The 25,766-nt window shown below is 50.5% G+C and overlaps 3 protein-coding genes across 6 annotated transcripts in view; all 3 read left to right on the top strand.

Annotated features, from left to right (window-relative positions):
* The window catches only part of ABCF2 (ATP binding cassette subfamily F member 2), a 34,692-nt gene extending 31,734 nt beyond the window's left edge, over positions 1-2,958 (top strand). For all 3 annotated transcript variants that reach the window (XM_067535669.1, XM_067535667.1, XM_067535668.1), the window contains 2 exons: positions 1,365-1,568; positions 1,972-2,958. In XM_067535669.1, coding sequence (XP_067391770.1) covers positions 1,365-1,568; positions 1,972-2,109 — 342 coding nt within the window. In that variant the 3' untranslated portion in view covers positions 2,110-2,958. The remainder of the gene's footprint in view (positions 1-1,364; positions 1,569-1,971) is intronic.
* A 6,303-nt stretch (positions 2,959-9,261) lies between these two features.
* H2BK1 (H2B.K variant histone 1) lies at positions 9,262-11,205 on the top strand. The gene is made up of 2 exons (XM_067535665.1): positions 9,262-9,425; positions 10,883-11,205. Exons 1-2 carry the CDS (start codon positions 9,300-9,302, stop codon positions 11,117-11,119), a joined length of 363 nt encoding a protein of 120 aa, XP_067391766.1. The 5' UTR covers positions 9,262-9,299; the 3' UTR covers positions 11,120-11,205.
* A 2,132-nt stretch (positions 11,206-13,337) lies between these two features.
* IQCA1L (IQ motif containing with AAA domain 1 like) overlaps positions 13,338-25,766 on the top strand; it is a 52,266-nt gene continuing 39,837 nt past the window's right edge. For both annotated transcript variants that reach the window (XM_067535677.1, XM_067535678.1), the window contains exon 1: positions 13,338-13,417. In XM_067535677.1, the coding sequence (XP_067391778.1) occupies positions 13,349-13,417 (69 nt within the window). In that variant the 5' untranslated portion in view covers positions 13,338-13,348. The remainder of the gene's footprint in view (positions 13,418-25,766) is intronic.

The raw sequence follows: 25,766 nt of genomic DNA, 5'->3' as shown, positions 1-25,766 counted from the left end.
CTGTCCCCTTTATCTCTACCCCCCAGGTGTGCACGGCCTTTCTGTACAAGACCAGCCACCTGGGGCTGAGAGCTAGAGCTCTTAAAAAAGCACACAGCTCAAACCTTGCTTGACACGGTCCCACATCTCCCTTGGGAGGCCTGCCGCATAGTTTTGAGAACTGCTGGTCTAGAGCAGTGGTCTCAACTTTTCCAGACTACTGTACCCTTTTCAGGAGTCTGATTTGTCTTGCGCACCCCCAAGTTTCACTTCACTTAAAAACTGCTTGCTTACAAAATCAGACACAAAAATACAAAAGTGTCACAGCACACTATTACTGAAAAATAGATTACTTTCTCATTTTTATCATAATTATAAAATCAATTGGAATATAAATATTGTACTTATATTTCAGTGTATAGTATATAGAGCAGTATAAACAAGTCGTGTGAAATTTTAATTCTTACTGACTTTGCTAGTGCTTTTTATGTAGCCTGTTGTAAAACTAGGCAAGTATCTAGATGAGTTAATGTATGTCCTGGAAGTCCTCTGTGTACCCCCAGAGGTACGCGTACCCCTGGTTTATACTTGGGGTGCTCTAGACCAGTGGTTCTAGTCATCCAAAGTCTGAGATGGTGTTGAGTGGTCAGCAGCAGGTTTCTGGTGGCCAGCCTAGGGAGTGGGGTGTCAACCTCATAGCTCGTGGAAAACCTTTCCAAACTTCTCCAAATTGCATACGCTAACTAATCCGTTTATAGGTTACTCAAAACAAAGCACATAACCCCCTAGTAGGCTATTCTGAGTTAACAATTTTCTTGGCATCAGCAAAATAACTAATAATTCTACTATCAGCAAAAAAACTCATAATCATAGACACCCAGGTTCAAGGTCAGTTCCCTCCCATTCTCATGAATCTGTCACTTTATCTATCCTTATTAGCAATACTGCAGCTGTGCAGCTGTTTTGTCTGCATAGGCAAAGGCCAAATTATTCCTCCCTATGTGGTGTTCTCACTTCCAGTTAATGGTGGCTGAGCAGACAAACTGGTTGCAGTTATGTCAAGTCCAGTTCTCTCGTAACACTACCCCTAGTGTGACCTCAGTTAATTCTGTACCCGTTGGGACTTCCAGTGTGAGTAGCATCTTTGACTACTCCCTGTTTCTACTTCAGAAATCTGCAGGTACCTCTGGCGCAGTGGTGGGGGAAGGGTTAGTCAAGGTAGGAGCCTACTGCAGCTGCCCTTCTGTGATGCAGAAGTGCTGCCCGTGGAGAATTTAAGTTCTAGCATGCAGTATTCTGTCCCAACCCTCATGGGAGGACCAGTCCCTGGGAACTGGTGCACTTTGTGCCTTTGCAGAGCTGTAAGCTGTGTCTTTGTTTGGCAGGTGAGCCCTATCCGGAACCTCTCTGATGGGCAGAAGTGCCGTGTATGTTTCGCATGGCTGGCCTGGCAGAATCCCCACATGCTCTTCCTGGATGAACCCACCAACCACTTGGATATAGAAACAATAGATGCTTTGGCAGATGCCATCAATGAGTTTGAGGGAGGAATGATGCTTGTCAGCCATGACTTCAGGCTCATCCAGCAGGTAAAGAGGGGGATGGTAGTCAGATTCGTCAAGTGCTTTTCTTAGTTAGTAAATTGGGCGTAGGGATCTGTCTCTACCAGACCCACTCTAGCTCAGCCAGATGTGATGGGCTGGGTGCAAGAATTCCTGGATGAGATTCTGTGGTCTGTTATGCAGGAGGCCAGACTAGGTGACCATAATGGTCTCTTCTGGCCTCAATCTATGAATCAGGAGAGATCATTAGGATCACCTAAGTCGCCTATGAATGCCTTAGCTGAGTTAGTGAACCTTGCCTGCTTTGCCTGGACAAAAGGGGAAAAGGGAGCCTGGGGCCCGATGTGGGGAGAGAAGGGAAGGGAAAGGAATTCCTTCCTAGTGCCCTTCTGAGCAGAGCTGCACTAACGCTACCTTCCTATGTTTTCAGGTTGCCCAGGAGATCTGGGTCTGCGAAAAGCAGACAATCACAAAGTGGCAGGGTGACATCCTCGCTTACAAGGAACATCTCAAGTCAAAACTAGTGGATGAGGAACCCCAGCTCACCAAAAAGACCCACAACGTGTGAGTGCTGCAGAGGTCGGTCAGGTGCTCTCCCTAGAGACTGACACAGTGACCAACCTGACCTGCCCCTCTGCTGACTAGAATCGGACTCTGCTGCTATCTGTGTCTCTGTTCTAGCACTGCTGCAATATCGCTTCTCCTCAATCTTCCCTGTATCTCCACCTCTGGACAACCTTGCCTTCTAATCTGACTGCACTCAGGCAACTTTATCCACATCTGGACGGTGTCCCGTCCTGAAACCTTGTGCTCCCAAGAGGCTGAAGTCATGGCGATGGCAGCAGGAAATCCTGAATTGCAGTGACACAGAAGTGGAGACCCAGCAGCCCATCTTCTCACCTTTCACCCCCAATTTTCTGCTTCAGTTTAGAAACGTCACTTTGAACTCCTCAGGCCTTGATTTTGTGTTTAATGATTATTTAACAGTGTAATTACTAGATCTGCCTGAAAATCCATCAGTCAATAAAGAGGGAAGAACAGTGTCCTGCTTTCTTTCCTCATGCTGTGAGCTGCATTGGGCGTGAGAGCATGGAACCACTGTCACTGAATAGGAGATCACTCTCCGCTGGTGCTGAGCTTCTTGGGTTTTAGTGCATGACACAGGGCCCAGCTGCACCCTGTCCTGGGCCTGGGGGAAATGCTGGAGTCTTTCCTGATGGCATTATTACCCACATGAGCCTCCTCACCTCACTGCACTTACTTGTATGTGCAGACTCCTATCCTGCACTAACGGGGGTAACTGTGAGTATCTGAGCTACAAAGGCACGGAGGTGAGTCGATACAATAGTAACATCAGAGGCAGCATTTGTTTTAGGAGTGCAATAAATAAATGTTAAATAAAAACTATCTACAAGTCTGTACTTTTCCAGGACACTTCCCTGCCTTTATTTTCTTGTATTAACTGAGTATGACATAATGCATCTCTTTCAGCAAATCAAGATAGTGTTTCTTGGGCTGGGCAGTTCTTCCTCACTAGTTGGCTGAAAGGAAGCCAAAATCCTGTCTCATTTTCTAGCAGCTTTCTGGAAAGGAACCAGTGCTTGTATCTCTTCAGTCCAGGCACAGAGGCTGTGCCTATTTCCATAATAGGGTAATAATCCATTTTGCATACACTTTGCACCGAGTGAAAGAAACTTGTTAAAAGCAAAGAAGTTAAAATCTTTACTCTGCAAAGGCTACTTCTGCAGTAAACATTGCAAGAGACAGATAACCTGTAACCTAAACAGCAAGTAGGAAGGCAAGAAGTGTGTAATCTTGTTCACAGAAGTATCAGTGTTGATATTTGACTTAATCAGAATGTTATATGGGACTAAAACATAGTACTACACAAAATCAATATGGCACACCCTAAATAAACTAAATTGGTTAACAGATTTCAAAGTAGTTGGATGGTTCCCTATTTACAAAGAGGCTATTTCTAGTATTGTCATGGGTTGAGTTATTCTCAACCAATGCTATTCAATGTAGACTCTTTGAAGATTAGGGGTGGAAGGGACCTCAGGAGGTCATCTATTCTATACCTCACCCTGCTGCTCAAACCAGGCCCACCCCCAATTAAATCATGCTAGCCAGGGCTTTGTCAAGCCACACCTTAAAAACCTCTCAACATGGAGATTACACCACTCCTCCAGTGAAAACGTTTTTCCTAATATCAACCTGGTCCTCCCCTTCTGCAACTTGAGCCCATTGCTCCTTGTCCCACCGCCATCCTCTTTAGAACTCCCTGCAGGTAGTTGAGGGCTGCTATCAAATCCCCCCCACACACACACTCTTCTGCAGACTAAACAAGCCCAGTTCCCTCAGCCTCTCAAGTCTTGTGCTCCAGCCACCTAATCATTTTCATTACCTTCCACTGCGCACACTCCAATTTGTCCCCATACTTTTTGTAGTGGGGGGCCCAAAACTGGACACAATATTCTAGATGTGGCCTCACCAGTGCCAAATGAGTGGAGTAATCCATTCCCTCGATCTGCTGGTAATGCTCCTTCTAATGCAGCCCAATATGCCATTAGCTTTCTTGGCAACAAGGGCATACTGTTGATTCATCCAGCTTCTTGTCCACTGTAACACCCAGGTCCTTTTTTGCAGTACTGCTGCCTAGCTAGTTGGTCCCCAGTCTGTAGCTGTGCATGGGATTCCTCTGTCCTAAGTGCAGGGCTCTGGACTTGTCCTTGTTGAAATATCTTTATCAATGATCTAGAAGAAATTATAAAATCGCTACTGGCAAGACTTGCAGATGACAAAGATTTGTGAAGTGATAAATAATGTTGGGGGGACAGGCTAGTTCAATAGAATTACCTGAATTACACAAAACAGTTTTTCTGAACAGTTTTTCTGTACAGTCAAATGCCAGGTCATGCATCTAGCAACAAAGAATGTAGGTCACATGTAACTGGATCGGTGACTGTATCCTGGAAAGAAATGACTCTTGAAAGGAGTTAAGAGGTCATGGAGAAACATGAGCTCCTAATATGAAGTTGTAGCTATTCAGTTCTGGTGTCAATATTTTAAAAATGTGAATGGGAAAGTTCAGAAAAGAGGTACAAAAATGACTTAAGGTCTGGAAAAAATCTTATTGTGAGAGATTTAAGAAGCTTATGCAAGAGAAGATTAAGAGGTGACTCAGTCCTGGTCTACATGTACCTGAAGAGGGGGAGAGATTTCTGATAGCAGATGTCTCTAGGATCAAGCAGACAAAGGCAGAATGAGATCCAGTGGTTGGAAGCTGAAGCAAAACACATTTATCAGTGAGGGTAACTAACTATTAAAACAATTTATCTAGGGGTTGTTGTGGATTCTCTGTTACATGGAGTCTCTCTAACAGACTTGCTGTACCTCAACCAGATGTTATGGGCTGGATGCAGGAATCCCTGGGTGAGATTCTCTTTCCTGGGCTAAGCAGGAGCCCAGACTGGATGGTCAGAATGGTCCCTTGTGTCCTTTTTCTAGGAATTAAATCAGTCTGACTAAATGACGGTTCAAGGATTGATCAAGATGAACACACATCTTCAGAATGCTGGCAGCAGGGCCTGGGAAGCTAGGGGAGCAGTTGAAGTGGGGGAGAGGAAGAGAATGCTTTTTGTTAATGAAAACAACATACAAATCTGACCAAATTATTCAGAAGAGCAGACTTGGTCCCAGCTGGATTATGAATGGCCATGCTGAAAGGGTGAGCAACTAATCACAGCTCACTTGTGACTAAATGTCATAGCTTAGAGGAGTTCAAGGACTGTGTGCATGAGCTGTCCCTGTCCAGCTAGGAACAAACGCCACACGGCAGCAAAGGGATGATTTGGACAGTTGAACAAAAACCACAGACTAGAGCGCACACGGCTCCTCTTGGGGCTCCAGAGAGCCCCTTTGTGGCAGGCATTAATGCTCACTTTGGCCAAGAGCAAGGGGCCAGTCAGCGCCAGGCGCACAGCTCTTACCCCACAGCACAGCAGCGCCAGACGTGTCCATCTTAACCGTATTGAGAGGTCAGTAAATTGATAGGCATAGATTAAAAGGTCAGAAGGGACCACTGTGATCATCTAGTGTGGCCACCTGCATAATACAGACCTTAGGAAGGGACCTCAAGAGGTCTTTTACTCCAGCCTCCTATACATACCTAGGCTGAGCATGCCTGGCTTCCCTGCATTCATTTCTGTTTGAACTAGAGCAGATCTCAGGAAAGCACCCATTTTTTTATTTAAATCTTTCCAAGTGATGCAGAATCCACCACAACCCTTGGTAAATTGTTCCAATTGTTAATAGGCCTCACTGTTAAAAAACTGCACCTTATTTCTAGTATGAATTTGTTTAGCTTTGACTTCTGGCCATTGGATCTTGTTATACCTTTATTTGCTAGATTGAAGAGTCCTTTGTCAAATTTTCATCTGGTCTCCATGTATCTACTTACAGATTTTGATCAAGTCACTCCTTAAATTTCTCTTGGTTTAACTAAATAGGTTGAGATCCATGGGTGGAATCCACAAAGGCAATGCAACATTGAGCGTCACAGTGCCTAGGAAATCACAGGAACAACACTGCGGGCCCAATGCCTATATGATGAATGGGAAAAGATGGGAGCCTAAACATTCAATCCACAAAGGCCAGAATGGGAGGTGGGGGAGATGCCAATGAGGTGGGTGTGCCTTAAGTTCCTCCCCTCTCAGAGGCACCTGTGTCCAGGCTGCAAAAGGGGTCTCCCACCTCTGAAAAGTGCATGAACTATTGAGCTATGGGATATTCTGATGTGGGGCTCCCTCAGTGACTTCCTTTGAAGCTGTTCCACTGTGGATTAAATCATTAAAGAGTGACTGGTGCAGGGAGACTGGATTAGGAGTCTCCCACTTCCTGCGGGGTGGAGGGTGCCCTAACCACTGGACTATAGAGTCATTCACTTCCTGGCCTAACTACTATGAAATATTTCTCCTCAGTAGAACAACACCACCACCACCTCTTCCTTCTCCTGGATCCAGCAGCCAGCCTCTGAACATGCTTACCAGATTGGGCCCTGCATGTGACTTTAGGCAGCCAAATGGTTGTCTTCTCTGGTGCATGAATCGCTCTGGGGCTTAGGTGGGAGACAGGCATCTGGACATCTAGAGGGGAAACCCAGAGGTAGAAACATAAGTGTCAAAGGAACTTTTACCCTGAATATTTAGGGTCCTTAAATTTACTCAGTGCCTAAGTCTGGAGTTTAAGTGCCTAACTGTGGGGGGAGGGGGGAGGATCTGGGCCCTTGAGTCTATCACTATAAGGCAGGTTTTCCAATCCTTTAATCATTCTCTTGGCTCTTCTCTGAACCCTCTGCAATTTATCAACATCCTTGAATTGTGGACACCAGAACTGGACACGGCACTGCAACAGTGGTTGCACCAGAGCCAAATACCGGGGTAGTACAACCTTGCTACTGTTACTCAATATTCCCACTGATACCTTCAAGGATTACATTGGCTCTTTTGTCCACAGTCCTGGACAGGGGCTTACAGTCAGCTGATTAGTCATTGGAAAACACGGTCTTTTTCTGCTTCCCAGAAGAGAGTCTGCCATTCTGTAAATACGGTTGTCATTATTTGTTCCTAGACGGATAAGTACATTTGGCCATTGTTTGCTTGTGCTCAGCTTATCAAGTGGTCCAGATTGCTTTTAGTGTCCTGTCCTCTTCATTATTTACCTCTTCCTCAATGTTTGTGTCAGCTGCAAATTTACCGGTAAATCAGGAATGGGTTTGTTTTCTTCCAGGTCACTGACAAAAATGTTAAATCGTTAGGGCTAAGAACTGATCCCTGCAGGATCCCACTAGAAACACACCTGCTGGATGATGATTCCCTGTTTAGTTACATGTTGAGATCTGTCACTTGGCCAGTTTTCAATCCATTGAATAGGTGCCATGTTCGGTGTGTATAATTCTATTTTTTTAAAGCAGAATGTCATGTCGGACCAAGTGACGTGCCGCACAGCCGTCTTTTACATAAATACGATCCCCTTCATCAATCATACTGCAGGGGAAGCTGTGTCACATCTGAGCCACATGTGGCCTCTAGCCAAGCAGAGATCCTGATGCTGACCAACCCCTAATCTCAGTGTGGCCCCTCCACCAGACTGGACACAGGGCCCGATGCCGATTAGACTACTCTGAACCCTAGGGACAGTCTCTGACTGGCCAACCTCTCTCACCCCCAGCAGGGATGGGCTCTGGCACTGCGTGACCGCCTGCTCACTGCTACAGCCAGGGGCTCGTGCGCTGTGCATTGATACTGACTTCTTCAGTCAGCTGCAGATGGGAACCCAGACGTGGGGCTGGCAGAAGTGGCACCTTCTCCGCACATTCATCAGTGTTTGTTTGGATTGTCCTGGCTCACAGAGTGAGCCTTTCATAGGCACTCCCCCGGTGGTGCCAATGCTTGTGTTTCCATCGGGACATGCCCTCTGAGCCATCTCCTGGGGGATGGGCCTGGGATAAAATTCAATTCAGTGAGATGTTATTGGCAAGACAATCTATACAAGGACTGCCAAAGTGTAAGAAAGAGCCAGACAGCCCCTCCCCCTGCTCTGGGTCAGAGGTGGGTGCGACTCACCCAGGAAGGGGTCAGACACAGTGTGTGGAGTGTAATCCCATGTCCACTGTCATCGCCTTCTGTTTCTGGCCTGCTGGCACCAGCTTCATAGCATGGGGCTCTGCTTCTCTCCAGCTCCTAGGGGCAGCATGGCTTTCATTCATCATCCTTCAGGAGTGGGCTGTTATGGTTCTCGCTCATCTCTTGCTCTCCTAGGTGGGCCATTGGGTAGAAAGCATCTCAGTCTCTCCGCCATCACACTGGCTGCACAGTCTCACCTCTCTGGGCTAAGATTCTGCTTTGTGCCTCCTGATTTCTACCGTTAGTTTCTGGTCACTGAATCATTCCCAGGAGAGCTCCAGAGACGCAGCCCTGGTGTGTCAGCCCTGCACATCACCCTGGTGGTGAAAAGATTCATGCTGGCACCAAAGACCAGAAGTGTCCATGGAGGCACTACTGCCACAGAGTTCACCCCAGTCTTTGCCATGTGTCCCCTTTGTGAGAGTGGGACATGACTCCCGAGAGGAGCCTGGGCTGGGGATGGGGGTCACACGGCTTGCAGCGGTCACCTCATTGCAATTGTGCAGCCAGAGGGCCAATGTTTCCTTCCTGCTGCTAAGCATCCAGTGGCAGCAATGCTTTTTGCTTGGCCCAGGGGGGATGGGAGTGCCCTTCACACACGCATACTTTGGCACCAGCCGGTTCCAGCACTTCTTGGGGGAAGATGGTTGGTCCCTCTGTTATGATTAGCAAACTTCCCACGGAGCAGGGGTGGATCCAGGAGACAACTCTCTGATACCCAGTGCAGACCCTGCCTGAGTGTATTGGGGACCAACCCCCAACTTTGGCCCTATGCAGATGGAACCTGGGTCTCTGTGAAGGACTCTGGGCTCTGCCTTTGTTAGACTTTGGTGGTTTGGCAGGCCATTAAAATGTTATTGAACCACACTAGTTTCCCCCCAGTTCCTTTCTGAGCGGGTGGGGTTCTCACCCAGGGAAGAATGGCTGGCTGGCTCCACACCTGGGAGCGCCTCGTCTCCTTAGTAGTCTCAGCTGTGGCAGGTGAGGCCCTCACTATATAACCATGCCTAGGTGCAGTAGTGACTGGGATTTGTCTGTAGTGTGGTTGGTGCTGTCTGGAGTGGTACCAAGAATGAGTGCTGAAGCTGGGCCAAAGCGAGGCCGAGCCCCTACCTCTGCCTCTGGGGACAAGAAATCTAAGCGGAAGGTGAAGAGACGGGAAACCTACTCAGTCTATATCTACAAAGTACTGAAACAGGTGAGTGACCAGCTTCTTAGCTCATCTGGCTACTCTCAGCACTCACTCAATTCTAGTCATTATCTTGTCCCCTCTGCAGGTGGGAGGGGAGTCCCAGAGGGAGACTGGGGCTGGGTGGGGGGCATTGAATGTGTGTATTTGCTTCTGAGTGTTGTCTGCCTGACTCTAGCCTCCTCCTTCATGATCTCTTGGTGATGTGAACTTGCTGAGGGGTGGCAGTGGAGAGGGGCATAGGCACTGCAAGACCCTATTGGGTGTCCCATCCTAGTCTTTCCTTGGGACTAGGACTGTTGTTGCTAGCAGCCACTTCCCCAGGATTTTATCCCTCGCACTGGTGCTCTGACCTGCATGTATGCTGATTCCTGGTCTGGATCTCTCCCTTCTAGGCTCAGTCTTGGTCTCCCCTCCTGTTGCATCCCACCTATCACTCTATTGTGACCAATGCCTGGTGTCTTCACCCAACCTCCACTAACTTCTGGGCTTAGTTACCTTCTGTCAATGCCGCTGGTCCTACAGCAGTTCAGGAGCTCTGAACTCCATGGGCCATGGATGAGTCTTGTCGTCCCAGAGCCCTAGAGATGAGGGCTGGCCCTCCCCTACTTTGGGATGTGGCAAGGGCTAGTGCTAGGGCTTGTGGGCAACCTAGAGCAATTGTCTACACAGAAGCTGGAGGGAGCTGGCATCTGCTATGGCCGTGCTGGACTCCCTCAGCCAAGGGCTGCTTGATGGCTCTGTGCCATAGCGCTGCAGCTTGTGGCAGAGTGGATGGGGGAAGGAGGTGGTAGCTGAGGCTCCCTCCCCAATATCTGCTGGGGTTGAGCAGCCTAGCCCAGGTATGCTGAAACCTGGGTGCTGAGTGCTTTATTGCTCTAAGCCTGCTGAAGGAGGGCAGGGGTGTGTGTGTGTGTGTGTGTGTGTGTGTGTGAGAGATGCTGGCGGGGGGGCTGCCTCACCCCCTGGCTTGAAGTGGTGCCCATCATAGATGGGGTTTACAGTTTGGTTCAGTGGCTCTCAGCACCCCCACCGTACACATTGTTCCACACACCCCTGTCTGTTCCCAAGAAGGAGGAGCTCTGGGACACTCCCTCTGCAGCACCCAGCATGACAGGGCCTGATCCCTGACCGAGGCCTCTGGCTATTCCTGTCCTAGCTGAAGAAGGAAAAATGGGCTGTGACTGGCCACTGCCAAGCCTGAGGCCGGGCTGGAGTAGGCAATGGTGCTAGGACAAACCCAGCTGAACGTGGGCTGCCCTGGAAGCAGGGCTGGTGCCCGCCTTAGGTTCCCAGGCCCTTATTTCTTCTCCCTACCGCTGTGTCCAGGCCAGAAAGGCCCCGTCTGCCTGCTGCGTGCCACGCGGTCAGGCCTTTCCTGCAGCTCCCCTGGGGTGGAGGAAGGCCCAGAGGCAGGGCCGGGGCGCCAGCTACGGCCCGTCTCACGCTCTTCCCTTGCCTGGCAGGTTCACCCCGACACCGGCATCTCCTCCAAGGCCATGAGCATCATGAACTCCTTTGTGAACGACGTCTTCGAGCGCATCGCCACGGAGGCCTCCCGCCTGGCGCAGTACAACAAGCGCTCCACCATCACCAGCCGCGAGGTGCAGACGGCCGTGCGCCTGCTGCTGCCCGGGGAGCTGGCCAAGCACGCCGTGTCCGAGGGCACCAAGGCCGTCACCAAGTACACCAGCAGCAAGTGAGGGGCAGGGGGTGGGGGGCTGCCGAGCCCCTGCCTCTGTCCACGTCCCCTGAATAAAGCCTGCGGTCCCTCAGCAGAGGCAGTGTCCGTCTGTCTGTGTGTCGGTGTGTGTGTGGGGTGGGGGGGCCAGGCCAGGCAGGGCACCGGGGGGGGGGGGGGGGGTGTCACGGGACGAATCAGGTTTAACCCCCCCCCTGCCCCCCCCCCCCGGACACTGGGGCAGCGGCGCTGCCGAGGAGGGGCTGCGGGGCGAAGCAGGACAAGGCTTCCCCGGGGCGGGGGCTGGATCCGCAGCCCTGCGGGGAGCTTCCCCCGGGACCCCGGCTGTGCGGGGGGGGAGGGCGCGGGTCTGGGGGGGGCCGGGCTGTGCGGGGGGAGGGGACGCGGGTCTGGGTCCCGGGGCCGGGCGGGCAGCGAGCGTTGCACGGTCTCCATGGGAACGGGCCGGGCGGGGGCGGGGTTTGTTCTGCGGGTGACGGGACAATGCCCCACGCGAGAGGGAGCCGGGGGCGGGGCAGCTCCGGGCGCGAGCGGGAAGGCGCGTGGGCGCCATGTCTAGCAGGTGGGGCCCGGCCCAGGAGGGGGCGGGGGAAACCCTGCCCTTTATCCGGGGGGGCACCGGGCGCGGGGGGGGCACGATGGGGTGCAGGCAAGGGGCGGGGCACGGGGTCTTGTGGGGCAGGTGTATGGGCGGGGGGATCGGTGCAGGCACTGGGACAATGTGGGGGGGCTGGGAGGGGCACAGGGTATTGTGGGGCAGGTGTATGGGTGGGGGGATCGGTGCAGGTTGAGGGGTGCGGGCAGTGGGGCAATGCAGGGGGCACAGGGTATTGTGGGGCAGGTGTATGGGTGGGGGGATCGGTGCAGGTTGAGGGGCGGGCAGTGGGGCACTGCAGGGGGCACAGGGTATTGTGGGGCAGGTGTATGGGTGGGGGGATCGGTGCAGGTTGAGGGGTGCGGGCAGTGGGGCACTGCAGGGGGCACAGGGTATTGTGGGGCAGGTGTATGGGTGGGGGGATCGGTGCAGGTTGAGGGGTGCGGGCAGTGGGGCAATGCAGGGGGCACAGGGTATTGTGGGGCAGGTGTATGGGTGGGGGGATCGGTGCAGGTTGAGGGGTGCGGGCAGTGGGGCAATGCAGGGGGCACAGGGTATTGTGGGGCAGGTGTATGGGTGGGGGATCAGTGCAGGTTGAGGGGTGCGGGCAGTGGGGCACTGCAGGGGGCACAGGGTATTGTGGGGCAGGTGTATGGGTGGGGGGATCGGTGCAGGTTGAGGGGTGCGGGCAGTGGGGCAATGCAGGGGGCACAGGGTATTGTGGGGCAGGTGTATGGGTGGGGGGATCGGTGCAGGTTGAGGGGTGCGGGCAGTGGGGCACTGCAGGGGGCACAGGGTATTGTGGGGCAGGTGTATGGGTGGGGGGATCGGTGCAGGTTGAGGGGTGCGGGCAGTGGGGCACTGCAGGGGGCACAGGGTATTGTGGGGCAGGTGTATGGGTGGGGGGATCGGTGCAGGTTGAGGGGTGCGGGCAGTGGGGCACTGCAGGGGGCACAGGGTATTGTGGGGCAGGTGTATGGGTGGGGGGATGGGTGCAGGTGAAGGGTGCAGGCCCTGGGCTGATTCAGGGTGGGGGTGGGGAAGGCACCAGAAGACAGTCTGACTGCCACGTCCAGGGTTGAATGCCTGACTCGGGGGTTGAGGTGGGGGGAGGCGGGTGGGCTGAGCTGGGTTGCTGTTTAAGGCGAGGGGAGGGGACTGGTGATGCCCGTCCATACAGCGAGGTGAACCTGTGAGTTACGCTCAGGCTGTTTTCGGTACTAGCCCATAGACCTATAGGCCCGCTGTCAGGGAAGTGGCTGCCAGAGAATCATTGCTGAGGTGGGGGCAGGATAAAGGGGAAGTTAGGCCCCAGCGTCGTGGGCTGCGGCCAAATCCCCAGCTCCTGTGCACTGAGGAGGTGTTGCTCTCTCTAGCACCTATACAAAGATGTGGCTGGAGTCTCAGGCTGCCCTGCAGGAGCTGCTGGCCCAGGAGCTGCCATCTCAGCCCCTGCGGCCGGAGAAGGACCGAAGGCTGTTCTTCCACATACTGGCCACCCTCTTCCTGCGCTACCTGCAGATCGTGCGCTGCCTGGAGACCTGCTATGACCAAATGGTGCATCCGCAGAAGCGCCGGGTGCTGCGGCACGTGCTGGATGGGGTGATGGGCCGTCTGCTGGAGCTGAAGAACGAGATGGTGGAGATGGAGCTCTCTGAGTATCACTACATGGATGATGTGCTGCAGGACCTCAAGCTCACCCCAGTGAGAGGGGCCTGGGGCAAAGGAGGGGGTGCTGTCCTCATGAGAGAGTGGGGCTGAGGAGCGGTGTCCTTGGTTTGAGATCTGCAGTGCAATTTCTTGGCCTGGCGAGGGGGTGTGCTGTGTCATGGGGCGGTGTCAAGGTGTGCTCGCCTAGGGTGGGTTCACAGTGTTGCTGGGGTGCACAGTACTGGCACAGGGTGGGGGAGGGGCAGTATCATTGAGGTGCACTGGTGGGGTGGGGTGGGTTGGGTGCACTGAACGGGCACAGGGTGGGGGCGGGGCAGTGTCATTGCAAGGCGACGCTGGTGTGGGGAGAAACAGAGTTGGTTGGGTGCACTGGGCTGGAGCGAAGAGGGGCGGCATCATGGGATGGGGGAGGGCTAGCGGTGGTTGGGTGCACTGTACTGGCGCTATGTGGTGGCCCACCGTTGTTGTGGGGCTGCAGTGTTGTTGGGTGTATTGTGCTGGGTGGGGTCATCATGGCAGCATGTTCGCTTCCCCACAGCAGAGGAAGCATTGTAGGGCAGTTGTTGACCCCAGTGCACAGGGTCTGATGGGGGAGGCTGCTCCTGGCAGTGGAGGCTCATGCTGACGTGGTGAGGTGGATCAAGAGAAGATGTTTCAGCTGCTAATATCCCAATCTTGGGAGTCTCGATAATATGCAAGAGGAAATGGAAACTCTCATTGATAAGAAAAATTTGTTATAATTGATGTGACCGCTCAGGGGTGAGCTGCATGTGTGATCTCTCCGCTGCTGCCCTGTGAACACTTTTCAGGAGACAGGGCTCGCTCTGCGATTCCCGCACAGGGGAAATCCAGGGGTGATGTCACTTTAGACTGGGTCACCAGGTTACCATATTCCCAGTTTCCACCTCCCTGTTGTGGGTACAGGGTGAATGATGTCCTAGACCTCCTCTGGACTCTCTCTTGAGTGCACCCCTTGGGTGACAGGTTCTGCTCCCTCCCCCCCTCTCTCCAGATGGCCCGTGCAGTTCTACCTCTCAGACTGGATCCTGGCCCCCCTTGTTTCCAACCATTTTGTCATGGCAGGCCCAGCTGTAATTGGCACGTGCAAGACAGTCCTGTCAGGGTGCCTGTGGCCTGCTGCTGAGCTTCTTCCAAACAACTGCATTGTCCATTCACCCAAAGACATGCAGCAAGCCGAGGAAAGGGTAAATCACCCAAGGTCCACGTGACCTGGAGTGCAGGGTTCTTGGAGCAGTCCAGAGCGTTGCTCCAGCACCTGAACTCCAGGATGGCATGGTGCTCTGGCACTTCGCCTGGCAAGTGGGGTCATAGCACCACTCAGTTATGGTCCATCTGCCCCTCTGTCATAAGTCCAATCTGAGTGGTATTGTAAGCAGGCCTGGGCGGGTACAATGCTGCTCAGGTTTGGCCCAGCTGAGCCTGTCTGACATTTGGGGAGGGGTTGGGTGAGCCACATTTGAGTGAGTGGCATTGCAACCAGGCATATTGGATTCCACCGCCACTCAGGTGTGTCCTGGCTCTTCTGCCATCATGATGCAGGAAAGGCTACCTGGGTGGAGCCTGGGTGGCACTGCAGTCCTGCATGCCAGGTCGTGATGCCACTTTTCTTTTCCATGTGGCTCACAGCATGTGGCTATGCATGGGTGATGGGAGCAAGTGGAACTGCTGGGCAGCCAGAATCACCCTGGCTTGTGAGCAGAGTACTCCACCATGGGGGTGGGCAATGAGTGGCCAGGAAGATCCTGGGCTGGAGGGTGAGGGGCTGGGGTGGGGGCGTGCTGTGAGGCAAGTGGGGGTGTTTTGGCATGGTGGGGTTGGGGGCTGTGGCTAGTGGGGCTGAGGTGTTGGGGACTTGATGAGCAAGGTATGTCAGGCCTGTTGAGATGGGGGGGGGGGCGGTGGAGGGTTGCTGGAGTATGTGTGGCGTGAGGGGCATTCACGGGTCTGGGGGCGGGGTGGGCTTGGGTATGTGTGAGATGGGGTGCTTTGCTGAGCAGCCCCTGGTCATAAGTGGCAGTGGGGAGGTCTAGGTTGGACATTAGGAATAACTTTTTCCCTAGGAGGGTAGTGAAGCACTTGAATGGGTTACCTAGGGTATCGTTTCTCAACCTGTGGTACACGTACCCCTGGGGGTGCGTCAGACACAGGCAGGGGGTATATGGTGAAAAACCCAGTGAAGGGAGGCAAGCGGCAGCCACCGACTTCTGGGGAAGCCAGGTGGCAGCCGCCTGCTTCTTGCCCGGTCCCAGCTGGGAGGCAGGCGGCAGCTGCCCCAGTCCTGGGAAGCTGGGCGGCAGCTGCCGGCCTTTTGGGATGCCGGCTGGTAGCCACTGGCTTGGGCAGCAGCCCCTGGCTTTTTGGGAATCCGGGCGGCAGCTGCCCGCACCTGAGCTGGGTTCTCAGCTGGGTGGCTGCCACCCGCGCCCCAGCTCTGAGCCGAGAGACAGCCTCCCAGGCCTTGGCTTGAAGATGTGCAGCAGCTGCCTGCCGCCTGCCCCCATCTCCGAATCCCAGCCTGTGCAGAAGCCTCCTCCGCCCAAACTTGGAGCAGGTGGCGGTTGCTCACCTCCCGGGCTGGCAGCCAGGCAGCAGTCACCTGCAACTTGCCCAGGTGGCAGCTCCTCTCCCCGGCTCAAAGCCCGGTACCCAGAAAGCCAGGCGGAGAGCCCTGTGGCTAGCCAAGTCCTCCAGCTGTGCTCTACCTGCAGGCTTACTTGTCAGTTTCGTTGCTCTGGTTGTGCAGTGAAATTGAGAACTATGACAGCCCCAGATTTTACCAGTATAAAAATGTTGAGAGGCCCAGTGTGATTTGCCCCAGGCCCTCACCCCCCTAGGGACGGCCACGGGGAGCGCTGCTATCCACTCTGGTGGGCTGCTAGTGCCTGCTCAGACCTCACAAGTTCCCGCCTGTGGGAGGAGAACACCACATGACCCCGCCACCAGGCCATAGTGACTGGCTGGCATTGACCTTTGCTCTTATATGGAGGAAGGAGGGGAGAAACAGCAGGGGGTTTTGTAATCTGCCACAGCCACACAGCTCTGCAGAACTCAGACCTCTCCTGCTGGATGAGAAATAGTCGTCCAGCGGTAAAGGGGAAAAGATTGTATTTCTCAGAGTGGAAAACTGCGTGTTGGGGTACTTATTAAAATGTTCAGATGTTAGGGGGTACTTAAAAGGTTGAGAAACACTGATCTAGGGAGATGGTGGCATCTCCATCCTTAGAGGTTTTTAAGGCCTGGTTTGGCAAATCCCTGGCTGGGATGATTTAGTTGGGGTTAGTCCTGCTGTGAGCAGGGGGTTGGACTAGATGACCTCCTGAGGTCCCTTCCAACCCTAGTCTTCTATGATTCCACGCTGTGCAGGATTAGCAGCAGCTGGAGCAGTGCAGTGGTTTGTTCTGAGATCCAATAGGGCCTATCATTCTTGAAAAATCTGGTGACCCTGCATTTCTGTGGTGCTAGATGTGCTGTTTGGGTGGGACAGAGCATGGGCAAATATCTGAATATATGAAATATTGAAACAGAGCAACGTAGAGCAGCTCAATGACTCGCTCATTGTAGGTTAGCCACAAACCCTAATTGCTGTAAATCATAGAAGTGTCAGACTGGAAGGGGCTCTGAGCGGTCTTTTTAGTCCAGACCCTGCACTCAAGGCAGGACTAAGTATTATCTAGACCATCCCTGGCAGGCGTCTGTCCAGCCTGCTCTTAAAAATTGCCAATGTTGGAGATTCCACAATATCCCTGGGCAATTTATTCCGGTGCGAACTACCCTGACAGTCAGGAAGTTTTTCCTCATTGCTGCAGTTTAAGCCCATTGCTTCTTATCCTGTCCTCAGAGTTAAGGAGAACAACTTTTCTCCCTCCTCCTTGTAAGAACCGTATGTACTTGAAAACTGTTATCATGACCCCTGTGATGTTCCCCTAGTGCAATCTGGACTAGTGAATTGCTGTGTTACCCCAGTCCTCCACTCCTGGAGCCTGTCTTGCTGTGCTTTGATGTGTGAACTCCCGCTCCTAGGCAGCTCTCACACAGCCACCAGCAAGCAAGTTGCCCCCCCAACTCAGTGAGTGCATCTAGCCAGCCACTCAAGGGATTATGTAATGGTATGACCCCAGGCATTACTCAGTCCCAGATGCAACCCTAGGAATTTCCGGTTTACAGAGTTCAATGCTGCCAACTGGACACTGCAAGCTCATATGTTTGTCAATTTAACAAAGAAATTGATATGCACCAGCCTTGTCCCTTTAAATGGAGTCTCTAACACACCTTAAATCAAATGCATTGGTTCAGGTAAGATAAACAAATTTATTAAACTTCAGAAGGGTTTTAAGTGATAATAAGTCAGAGGAAAGCAAGTCAGGTTGAGTCAAAATAAACAAAAGCCAAACGCATTCTAAACTAAGCTTAACGCTTTCAGCTTCCTTCCAAACTCAGATGATTCTCACCACAGTCTGGCTGGATTCCCTTCCAGCCAAGCTCTCCCGCTGGGTCAGTGCTTCAGTTGCTTGGTGGTGTTTGTAGATGGGGGTGGAAAAAAGAGAGAGAGTAGCAAAATGTTTCCCTTTTAAAATGTTCCTTTTCCCCTCTGGGACTTTGCACCCCCCCCCTTTCCCCCTTCAGGGTCAGGTAATGAACAGTGTTGGGGCAGAGAGGACCATACATGGAGTCACTGAGATCCTTTGTTGATGATTAGGCCAGTCTTTTGTTCCTGGAATGTGGAGCTGGGTTTGCTCTATACCAGCCTTAATGAGGTGCGAACTGCCCCTCTGCGCAGAGAATCTTGCTTGGATATGTTTTGAGCCATGAGTCACATTTTTGGGGTTATCACATAACGAGGCCTCATAACTCTACACGACATTGCAACAAACATATTACTATAAGGATAGTGTTCCGTACATCAAGAGCATTCCAGAAACATCTTACATGATGTACTTTGCATTTAACCATACACAATTACACTATAAGGGTGATCATAGGGGGTGCAGTGTTTCATAGTCCCCCCCTCAGTCATCTTTTCTCCAGACTAAACAAACCCAGTTTTTCCAATCTTCCTTCACAGGTCATGTTCTTTAGACCTTTGATCTTTTTTGCTTTTCGCTGGACTTCCTCCAATTTGTCCACCATAAGTGGTTCTCAGTTGTGGGCCATGGGCCATTTGTGGGCCAATCAGCACACAGCTGTGGCCTACGTGACATCCTCAGGGCCATACAGGTTGTATATAGAGAGTGTGGATGTGGCCTACATAACAGAGAGCTGCATATGCGGCCCACAATGATAAATAGGTTGAGAACCAGTGGTCCACATCTTTCCTGAAATTGGTGCCCAGAACTGGATGCAATTCTTCAGTTGAGAGGCCTAATCAGCACAGAGTAGAGCGGCAGAATTCTTGTCTTCCTTACAACGCTCCTGCTAATACATTCCCAAATGATCTTTGCAACAAAAATGATTAGGGGGCTGGAGCATAGGACTTATGAGGAGAGGCTGAGGGAACTGGGCTTCTTTAGTCTGCAAAAGAGAAGAATGAGGGGGGATTTGATAGCGGCCTTTAACTACCTGAAAGGGGGTTCCAGGGAGGATAGGGCTAGGCTGTTCTCGGTGGTGGCAGATGACAGAACAAGGAGCAACGGTCTCAAGTTGCAGGGCGGGAGGTCTAGGTTGGACATTAGGAAAAAGTTTTTTACTAGGAGGGTGGTGAAGCACTGGAATGGGTTACCTAGGGAGGTGGTGGAATCTCCATCTTTAGAGGTTTTTAAGCTGCGGCTTGACAAAGCCCTGGTTGGGATGATATAGCTGAGGTTAGTCCTGCTTTGAGCTTGGGGTTGGACTAGATGACCTCCTGAGGTCCCTTCTAACTCTAATATTCTATGATTCTATGAATGCTGTTGTAAAAAAAGCGCTGACTCATATTTAGCTTGTGATCCACTATGAGCCCCAGATCCCTTTCTGCAGAATCCTTTCTAGGCAGTCATTTCCCATTTTGCACGTGTGCATCTGATTGTTCCTTCCTAGGTGGAGTACTTTGCATTTGCCCTTATTGAACTTCATCCTATTTCCTTCAGACCATTTTTCCAGTTCATTCTGAATTTTAATCCTATCCTCCAAAGCACTTGCAACCATGCCCAGGTTGGTATCATCAGCAAACTTTAAGTGTATTCTATATGCCATTATCTAAATCATTGATGAAGATGTTGAACAGAACCATAGTTGCTGCTGTGTTTTTATCTCAAAGATTTCAAAATTATCTAGACTGTAATGCTGGCATCTCTTCTTGCCAGGTGTTAACATAATGAGAGATCCATTGTTATCTTTTCTTCTTTTGGGAAAGATTAGAAAACAGATACTTTTGTTTTTTGTGATTAACTTGACGGTAAATAAAACGAGAAGTCATCATTTAATTAGCAAACCGGAGCAGCTTATGGGAGTTTTGTGAGGGAGCTCTCCAGGTGAAGGAGGAGCGACTACATGACCCTGGGGGTGAATGTGTTCTCATTAGTTAGTGTGTGTTTGTGGTGTACTTGCTGCTTGACTGAAATATAAAGTGTGCTCTGTTTTGGGGACCAGGTGCTGAGCCTAGAAGCCTACAAGGCAAGGCTGAGAGCTTCTTAACAGGGCTTTGATCCCCGAGCCCGTTAGCACCCATCAACTTTTAACCAGGGGGCAGGGGCTACTCAGGGAAAACAGAGGTTTAAAAAGCCTGCTCCAAAGTGACCAGAGGAGCTAGCGAACAGGGGACTTTTGCCAAGGAGCTTAGAGGGGAAGTGTGGGGTGGCTAGTTCCACTTCATTATCATTCTTTAAACTAAGGCAATAACCATCCCCTGATAAAACCAAAACAATAAAGGAAAGAGCTGCAGGAGTAAGAAGAGAATGCCGACCGAAGTCCAGCAGCAAAGTGGGGCTGTCCAGTTTATTGTGCTGAATGCAGCATGTATGATTACCTGCCTTATGGACAGGTGGCCTATGTGTGCATTCGGTGCATGGAGCTCCTGGCCGTCAGAGATCACATACGGGCTTCAGATACCAGGGTGGCTGAACTGGAGGAGGTAGAGGAGACAGAGGTACATAAATGAGAGTTTCCAGGACACAGAACGGTCCTACCCCCGGTCTGACAACCTCTGTACTGTTGAGGATGATGAAAGCAAAGAGAACATAAAACTGCAGCAAAGGAAAATGATCCCATAGTTAGGACCTTCCTCCCAGATGATGTCACGATATTCTCTTGCACTGGGGATTCCTCTCCGAGGGAGGGAACTCCAGTTATTAGGAAGAGACAAGTATTAGCAATGGGAGATTTCACCATTAGAAACATAGATGACTGGGTTTGTGATGAGCGGGACAACTGCATAGTGACGTGCCTGCCAGGTGTGAAGGCTGAGGATCTCTTGAGACATCTAGGCAGATTTGTGTAGTGCTGGGGAGGAGCCGGTGATCGTGGTACATGTAGGTACCAGTGACATAGGGAAGGATAGGAGAGAGGTCCTGGAGGCTAAATTTAGGCTGCTAGGTAAGAGATTGAAGTCCAGGACCTCCATGGTAACGTTCTCAGAAATGCTTCCAGTTCCATGTGCAGGACCAGTTAGACGGGTAGAACTGCAGGGTCTCAATGCGTGGCTGAGACAATGGTGCAGGGAGGAGGGGTTTAGATTTATTAGGAACTGGGGAGGCCTTCTGGGAAAGGGAGAGCCTGTGCAAGAAGGATGAGCTCCACCTACACCAGAATGGAACCAGATTGCTGGCACATAACATTAAAAAGGCCGTAGAGCAGTTTTTAAACTAAGGGCTGGGTGAAAGCTGACTGGTGTGGAGGAGCACGTGATTCAGATGGTGACGTCCCTTAGGGGAGGATCTATTAATGGTGATTCTCGATATCCTAGTAAGGAGGAGAAGATGAAAGATAAAATATTGGTAGGATCTAATGAGAAACAGTCAAATTAAAGAGTCCCATTCAATTATATCACGTAATGGCAGACAGCTAACACGTGACAATTTCTTACAGTGCTTATGTAGAAATGCTAGAAGTCTAAATATTAAGATGGGTGAACTTGAGTGCCCTGTATTAAATGAGGACATTGATATAACAGGCATCACAGAAAGTTGGTAGAATGACGATAATGACTGGGATGCAGTAATACCATGGTACACAATATATCAGAAAGACAGAACAGGTCATACACATGGGAGAGTGGCACTATATGTGAAAACAAGCACAGAGTCAACTGAAATAAAAATCTTAAATGAACTAAACTGTACCATAGAATCTCTATGGCTAGTAACTCCATGCTTGAATAATAAGAATATAGCAGTAAGGACATACTACCTACCATCGGACCAGGATAGCGATAGTGACTGTGAAATGCTCGGGGAGATTAGAGAGGCTATAAAAATAAAACTCAGTAATAGGGGATTTCAACTATTCCCATATTCACTGGATACATGTCACTGCAGGACGGCCTGCAGAGAGGAAGTGTGAACACCTTAAATGACAGCTTCTTGGAGAGCTAATCCTGGAACCCACAAGAGGAGAGGCAATTCTTGATTGAATCCTAAGTGGAGCACAGGATCTGGTCCAAGAGGTGATTATAGCTGAACTGCTTGGTAATAGTGACCATGACGTAATCAAATATAACATCCCTGGGGGGAGGAAAACACCAAAGCAGCCCACCATGGTAGCATTTAATTTCAGAAAGGGGAACTACACTAACTAACTTCCTCATTTTTAACATAAACTAAAAACTACAGTGCCAAAAGTGAAATCCCTACTAGCTGCATAGAAACTTTTTAAAGACACCATAATTGAGACTCAATTTAAATGTTTACCCCAAATTAAAAAACATGGTGAGAGGACCAAAAAAGTGCCACTGTGGCTAAACAACAAAGTCAAAGAAGCAGTTCCAGGCAAAAAGGCACCTTTAAAAAGTGGCAGTTAAATCCTATTGAGGAAAATAGAAAGGAGCATCAACTCTGGCAAGTGACGTGTAAACACAGAATTAGGAAGGCCAAAAAAGAATTTGAAGAACAGCTAGCCACAGACTCAAAGTAACAGCAAAAAAACTTTAAAAAGTACATCAGAAGCAGGAAACCTGTTTAACAACCAGTGGGGCCACTGGACCATCGAGCTGCTGAGGGACACTCAGAGAAGATAAGGCTGTTGCTGAGAAACTAAATGAATTATTTGCATCGGTCTTCACGGCTGAGGATCTGAGGGAGATTCCCAAACCTGAGCCATCCTTTTTAGGTGACAAATCTGAGGAACTGTCCCAGATTGAGGTGTCCTTAGAGGACGTTTTGGAACAAATTGATAAATTAAACAGTAATAAGTCACCAGGACCAGATGGTTCCACCCAAGAGTTCTGAAGGAACTCAAATGTGAAATTGCAGAACTACTAACTGGTATGTAACCTATCATTTAAATCTGCTTCTGTACCAGATGACTGGAAGATAACTAATGTGATGCTAATTTTTTTTTTTAAAAAGGCTCCAGAGGTGATCCCAGCAGTTTCAGGCCAGTAAGCCTAGCTTCAGTACCAGGCAAATTGGTTGAGACTATAGTAAAGAAAAGAATTATCAGATACATAGAATAACATGATTTGTTGGAAGAGTCAACATGATTTTTTTAAAAGGAAATCATGTCTCACCATCTATTAGGATTCTTTGAGGAGGGTCAACAAGCATATGGACAACGGTGATGGTGTACAGAAAGTCTTCGACAAGGTCCCTCATGAAAGGCTTTTAAGCAAAGTAGGCAGTCATGGGATAAGAGAGAAAGTCACCTCCTGGATCAATAATTGGTTAAAAGATAGAATCATAGAAGATTAGGGTTGAAAGGGACTTCAGGAGGTATTTAGTTCAACCCCCTGCTCAACGCAGGACCATCCGCAACCAAATCATCCCAGCCAGGGCTTTGTCAAGCTGGGCCTTAAAAACCGCTAAGGATGGAGCTTCCACCACTTCCCTAAGTAACCCATTCCAGTGCTTCACCACCCTCCGAGTGAAAAACTTTTTCCTAATATCCACCCTAGACCTCCCCCACTGCAACTTGAGACCATTGCCCTTAGTTCTGTCCCCTGCTACCACTGAGACACATCCATTCAATGTGCAACGAAAATCAAGAAAGCTAGGAGCGGTGTCCAACCTTTTTGCATGATGGGTCACATTGCAATTTTTTTCTCAGTTGGGGCTGGTGAGCAAATTCGGATGGGGGGAGGAGGAGCTGCTGCTGCGCCAAGCTGGCCAGCACGGGGCTGGAAGGGAGGGGCTGCTCCTCTGCTCCAGCTGGCTTGGGGGTGGGAGGGGCTCTTGCTGCACCTGGCTCACGTGGAGTTTGGGGACAGGGCTGTGCCGGCTTTGGTAGGCTGGACCTTGGCTGCGGCCCGGCGGTTGGACTACCCAGAGCTAACAGAATGTTCAGCATCATTTGGAAAGAGAGAGAGCGTGTCATAAAATTGCCTCTGTATAAATCCATGGTATTGTTAAGATTCGTTTATGCTGATTGCCAGATCTATCGCCGGGGATTGACTGGAAACAGACCCCTGACAGAGCGTGAAACGCAAGTGAGGTTTATTGGGGGAACACTCCAATATACCCACGAACATTATTATTATTGAGAATAAACAATGAGGAAATAAACCTCAGGTCCCTTTCCACGAACACAGCCCTCGGTTTACCACAGTCCGCAGTGATAGTTACAGTTGTTCTTCGCTCCCTCCCTTGGGAGTCTTGGTCACGACTCCCAAGAGGTTGGACAAGCCGTTCCCATGTCACCATCTGCTTCTCGGCCTGGTCTTGAAGCCACGGTGCCACCCCCCCCCGCTGCCATTCAGATGGGCAGCCCCGTGCTGTGGCACTCGCTGCCTTATATCACCTTGGTCTGTTTGCTTCCACCCAATCAGCGGCCAGGGTTTTTCCCGCCTTGCCGGGGTGTGCACACGGCTCTCCTGCCTGTGCACACGTTACTAATTGGTGCACTCGGCACTAGTCCATCAGACTTCCCGCCTTTTCTTGCTATCACGAGGCAGATCTTGGCTCTTGGCACTTTGCCAGCGTCAGCCCAAAATGGGGTTCCAAATAACTCGACCAAGGAGGGCACCTTAAAACATTTAAGAACATTCTTCCTAACAGTACGCCCACACCTTGAACACTGCGTGCAGGTCTGGTCACCCCCTCTCAAAAAAGCTATACTGGAATTGGAGAAGGGCAACACAAATGATGAGGGGTATGGTACAGCTTCCATGTGAGGAGAGATTAATATGCCTGGGACTTTTCATCTTGAAAAAGAGATGACTGGGGGGATGTGATAGAGGTCTTTAAAATCATGACTGGTGTGAAGAAGGTAAATAAGGAAGTGTTATTTACTCTTTCTCAAAACTCAAGAATTAGGGGTCACCAAATGAAATTAATAGGCAGCAGGTTTAAAACAAACTAAAGGAAGCATTTCTTCACACAATGCACAGTTAACCTGTGGAACTCTTTGCCAGAGGATGTTATGAAGGCCAAGATTATAACAGGGTTCAAAAGAGCTAGACAAATTCATGGAGGATAGGTTCATCAATGGCTATTAGCCAAGATGGACAGAGATGCAAAACCATGCTCTGACGTGTCCCTAGCCTCCATTTGCCAGAAGCTGGGAAGGGGCAACAGGGGACGGATCACTTGATGATTATCTGTCCCGTTCATTCCCTCTGAAGCACCTGGCATTGGCCATTGTTGGAAGACAGTCTACAGGGCTGGAGGGGCCATTGTTCTTACCCAGCATGGCCGTTCTTATGTTCTTAATTATAATGTATGGAGAAGTTGATATTATCCATGCCACACGTCATCTTTCCATTTATGCTTTGTATGCACCTCGCTACTTCGTTTAAAGTTTGGCATATGAAGGCTGAGTTAGGCACAGTTTATTTCTTACTAATGTGCTAAGTCTCATAATTGCTGTTGTGTAGATTTTCAGTTAGATAAAATTATCTGGTAAAATGTTAGTTAGGTTTTGGATGTGACTGTTTTATCACACACAAGATAGTCTCCAAAATCTGTTTTACGCATGACAGAATGACCAGCTTGAGCTCCTATCTGCAGCCCTCCTGCATTATAAAATGTAGCACTACATCACTGGTCTTACCTACACCTTTCTGAAAGGTCAGGTGAACCCAGCTGCTGCAGACACATCCCTCAAAGCCCTTGCCATTGCAGGGTCTGCCAAGATCTCCTCCTGCAATTTCTCGCTCTCTGTCATTTCCACAGCAGCTCTCTATGAGCTGCTGGTACCTGCTCACCCTGTGTACTTTGAGAGATCCAGTATCTCTCATTTCAACACTGTGTTATGTCAGTAGTGGGGCATAGGGATCTTCTTGCCATGCAGGTTGTCA

The sequence above is a fragment of the Emydura macquarii genome, unplaced genomic scaffold (assembly GCF_026122565.2).
Source record: "Emydura macquarii macquarii isolate MOO-44397 ecotype Brisbane River unplaced genomic scaffold, CSIRO-AGI_Emac_v2 contig_3511, whole genome shotgun sequence".
NCBI lineage: Eukaryota > Metazoa > Chordata > Testudines > Chelidae > Emydura > Emydura macquarii.
The sequence above is the reverse complement of the archived record's forward strand: the minus strand, read 5'-3'. Positions and strand labels throughout refer to the sequence as shown.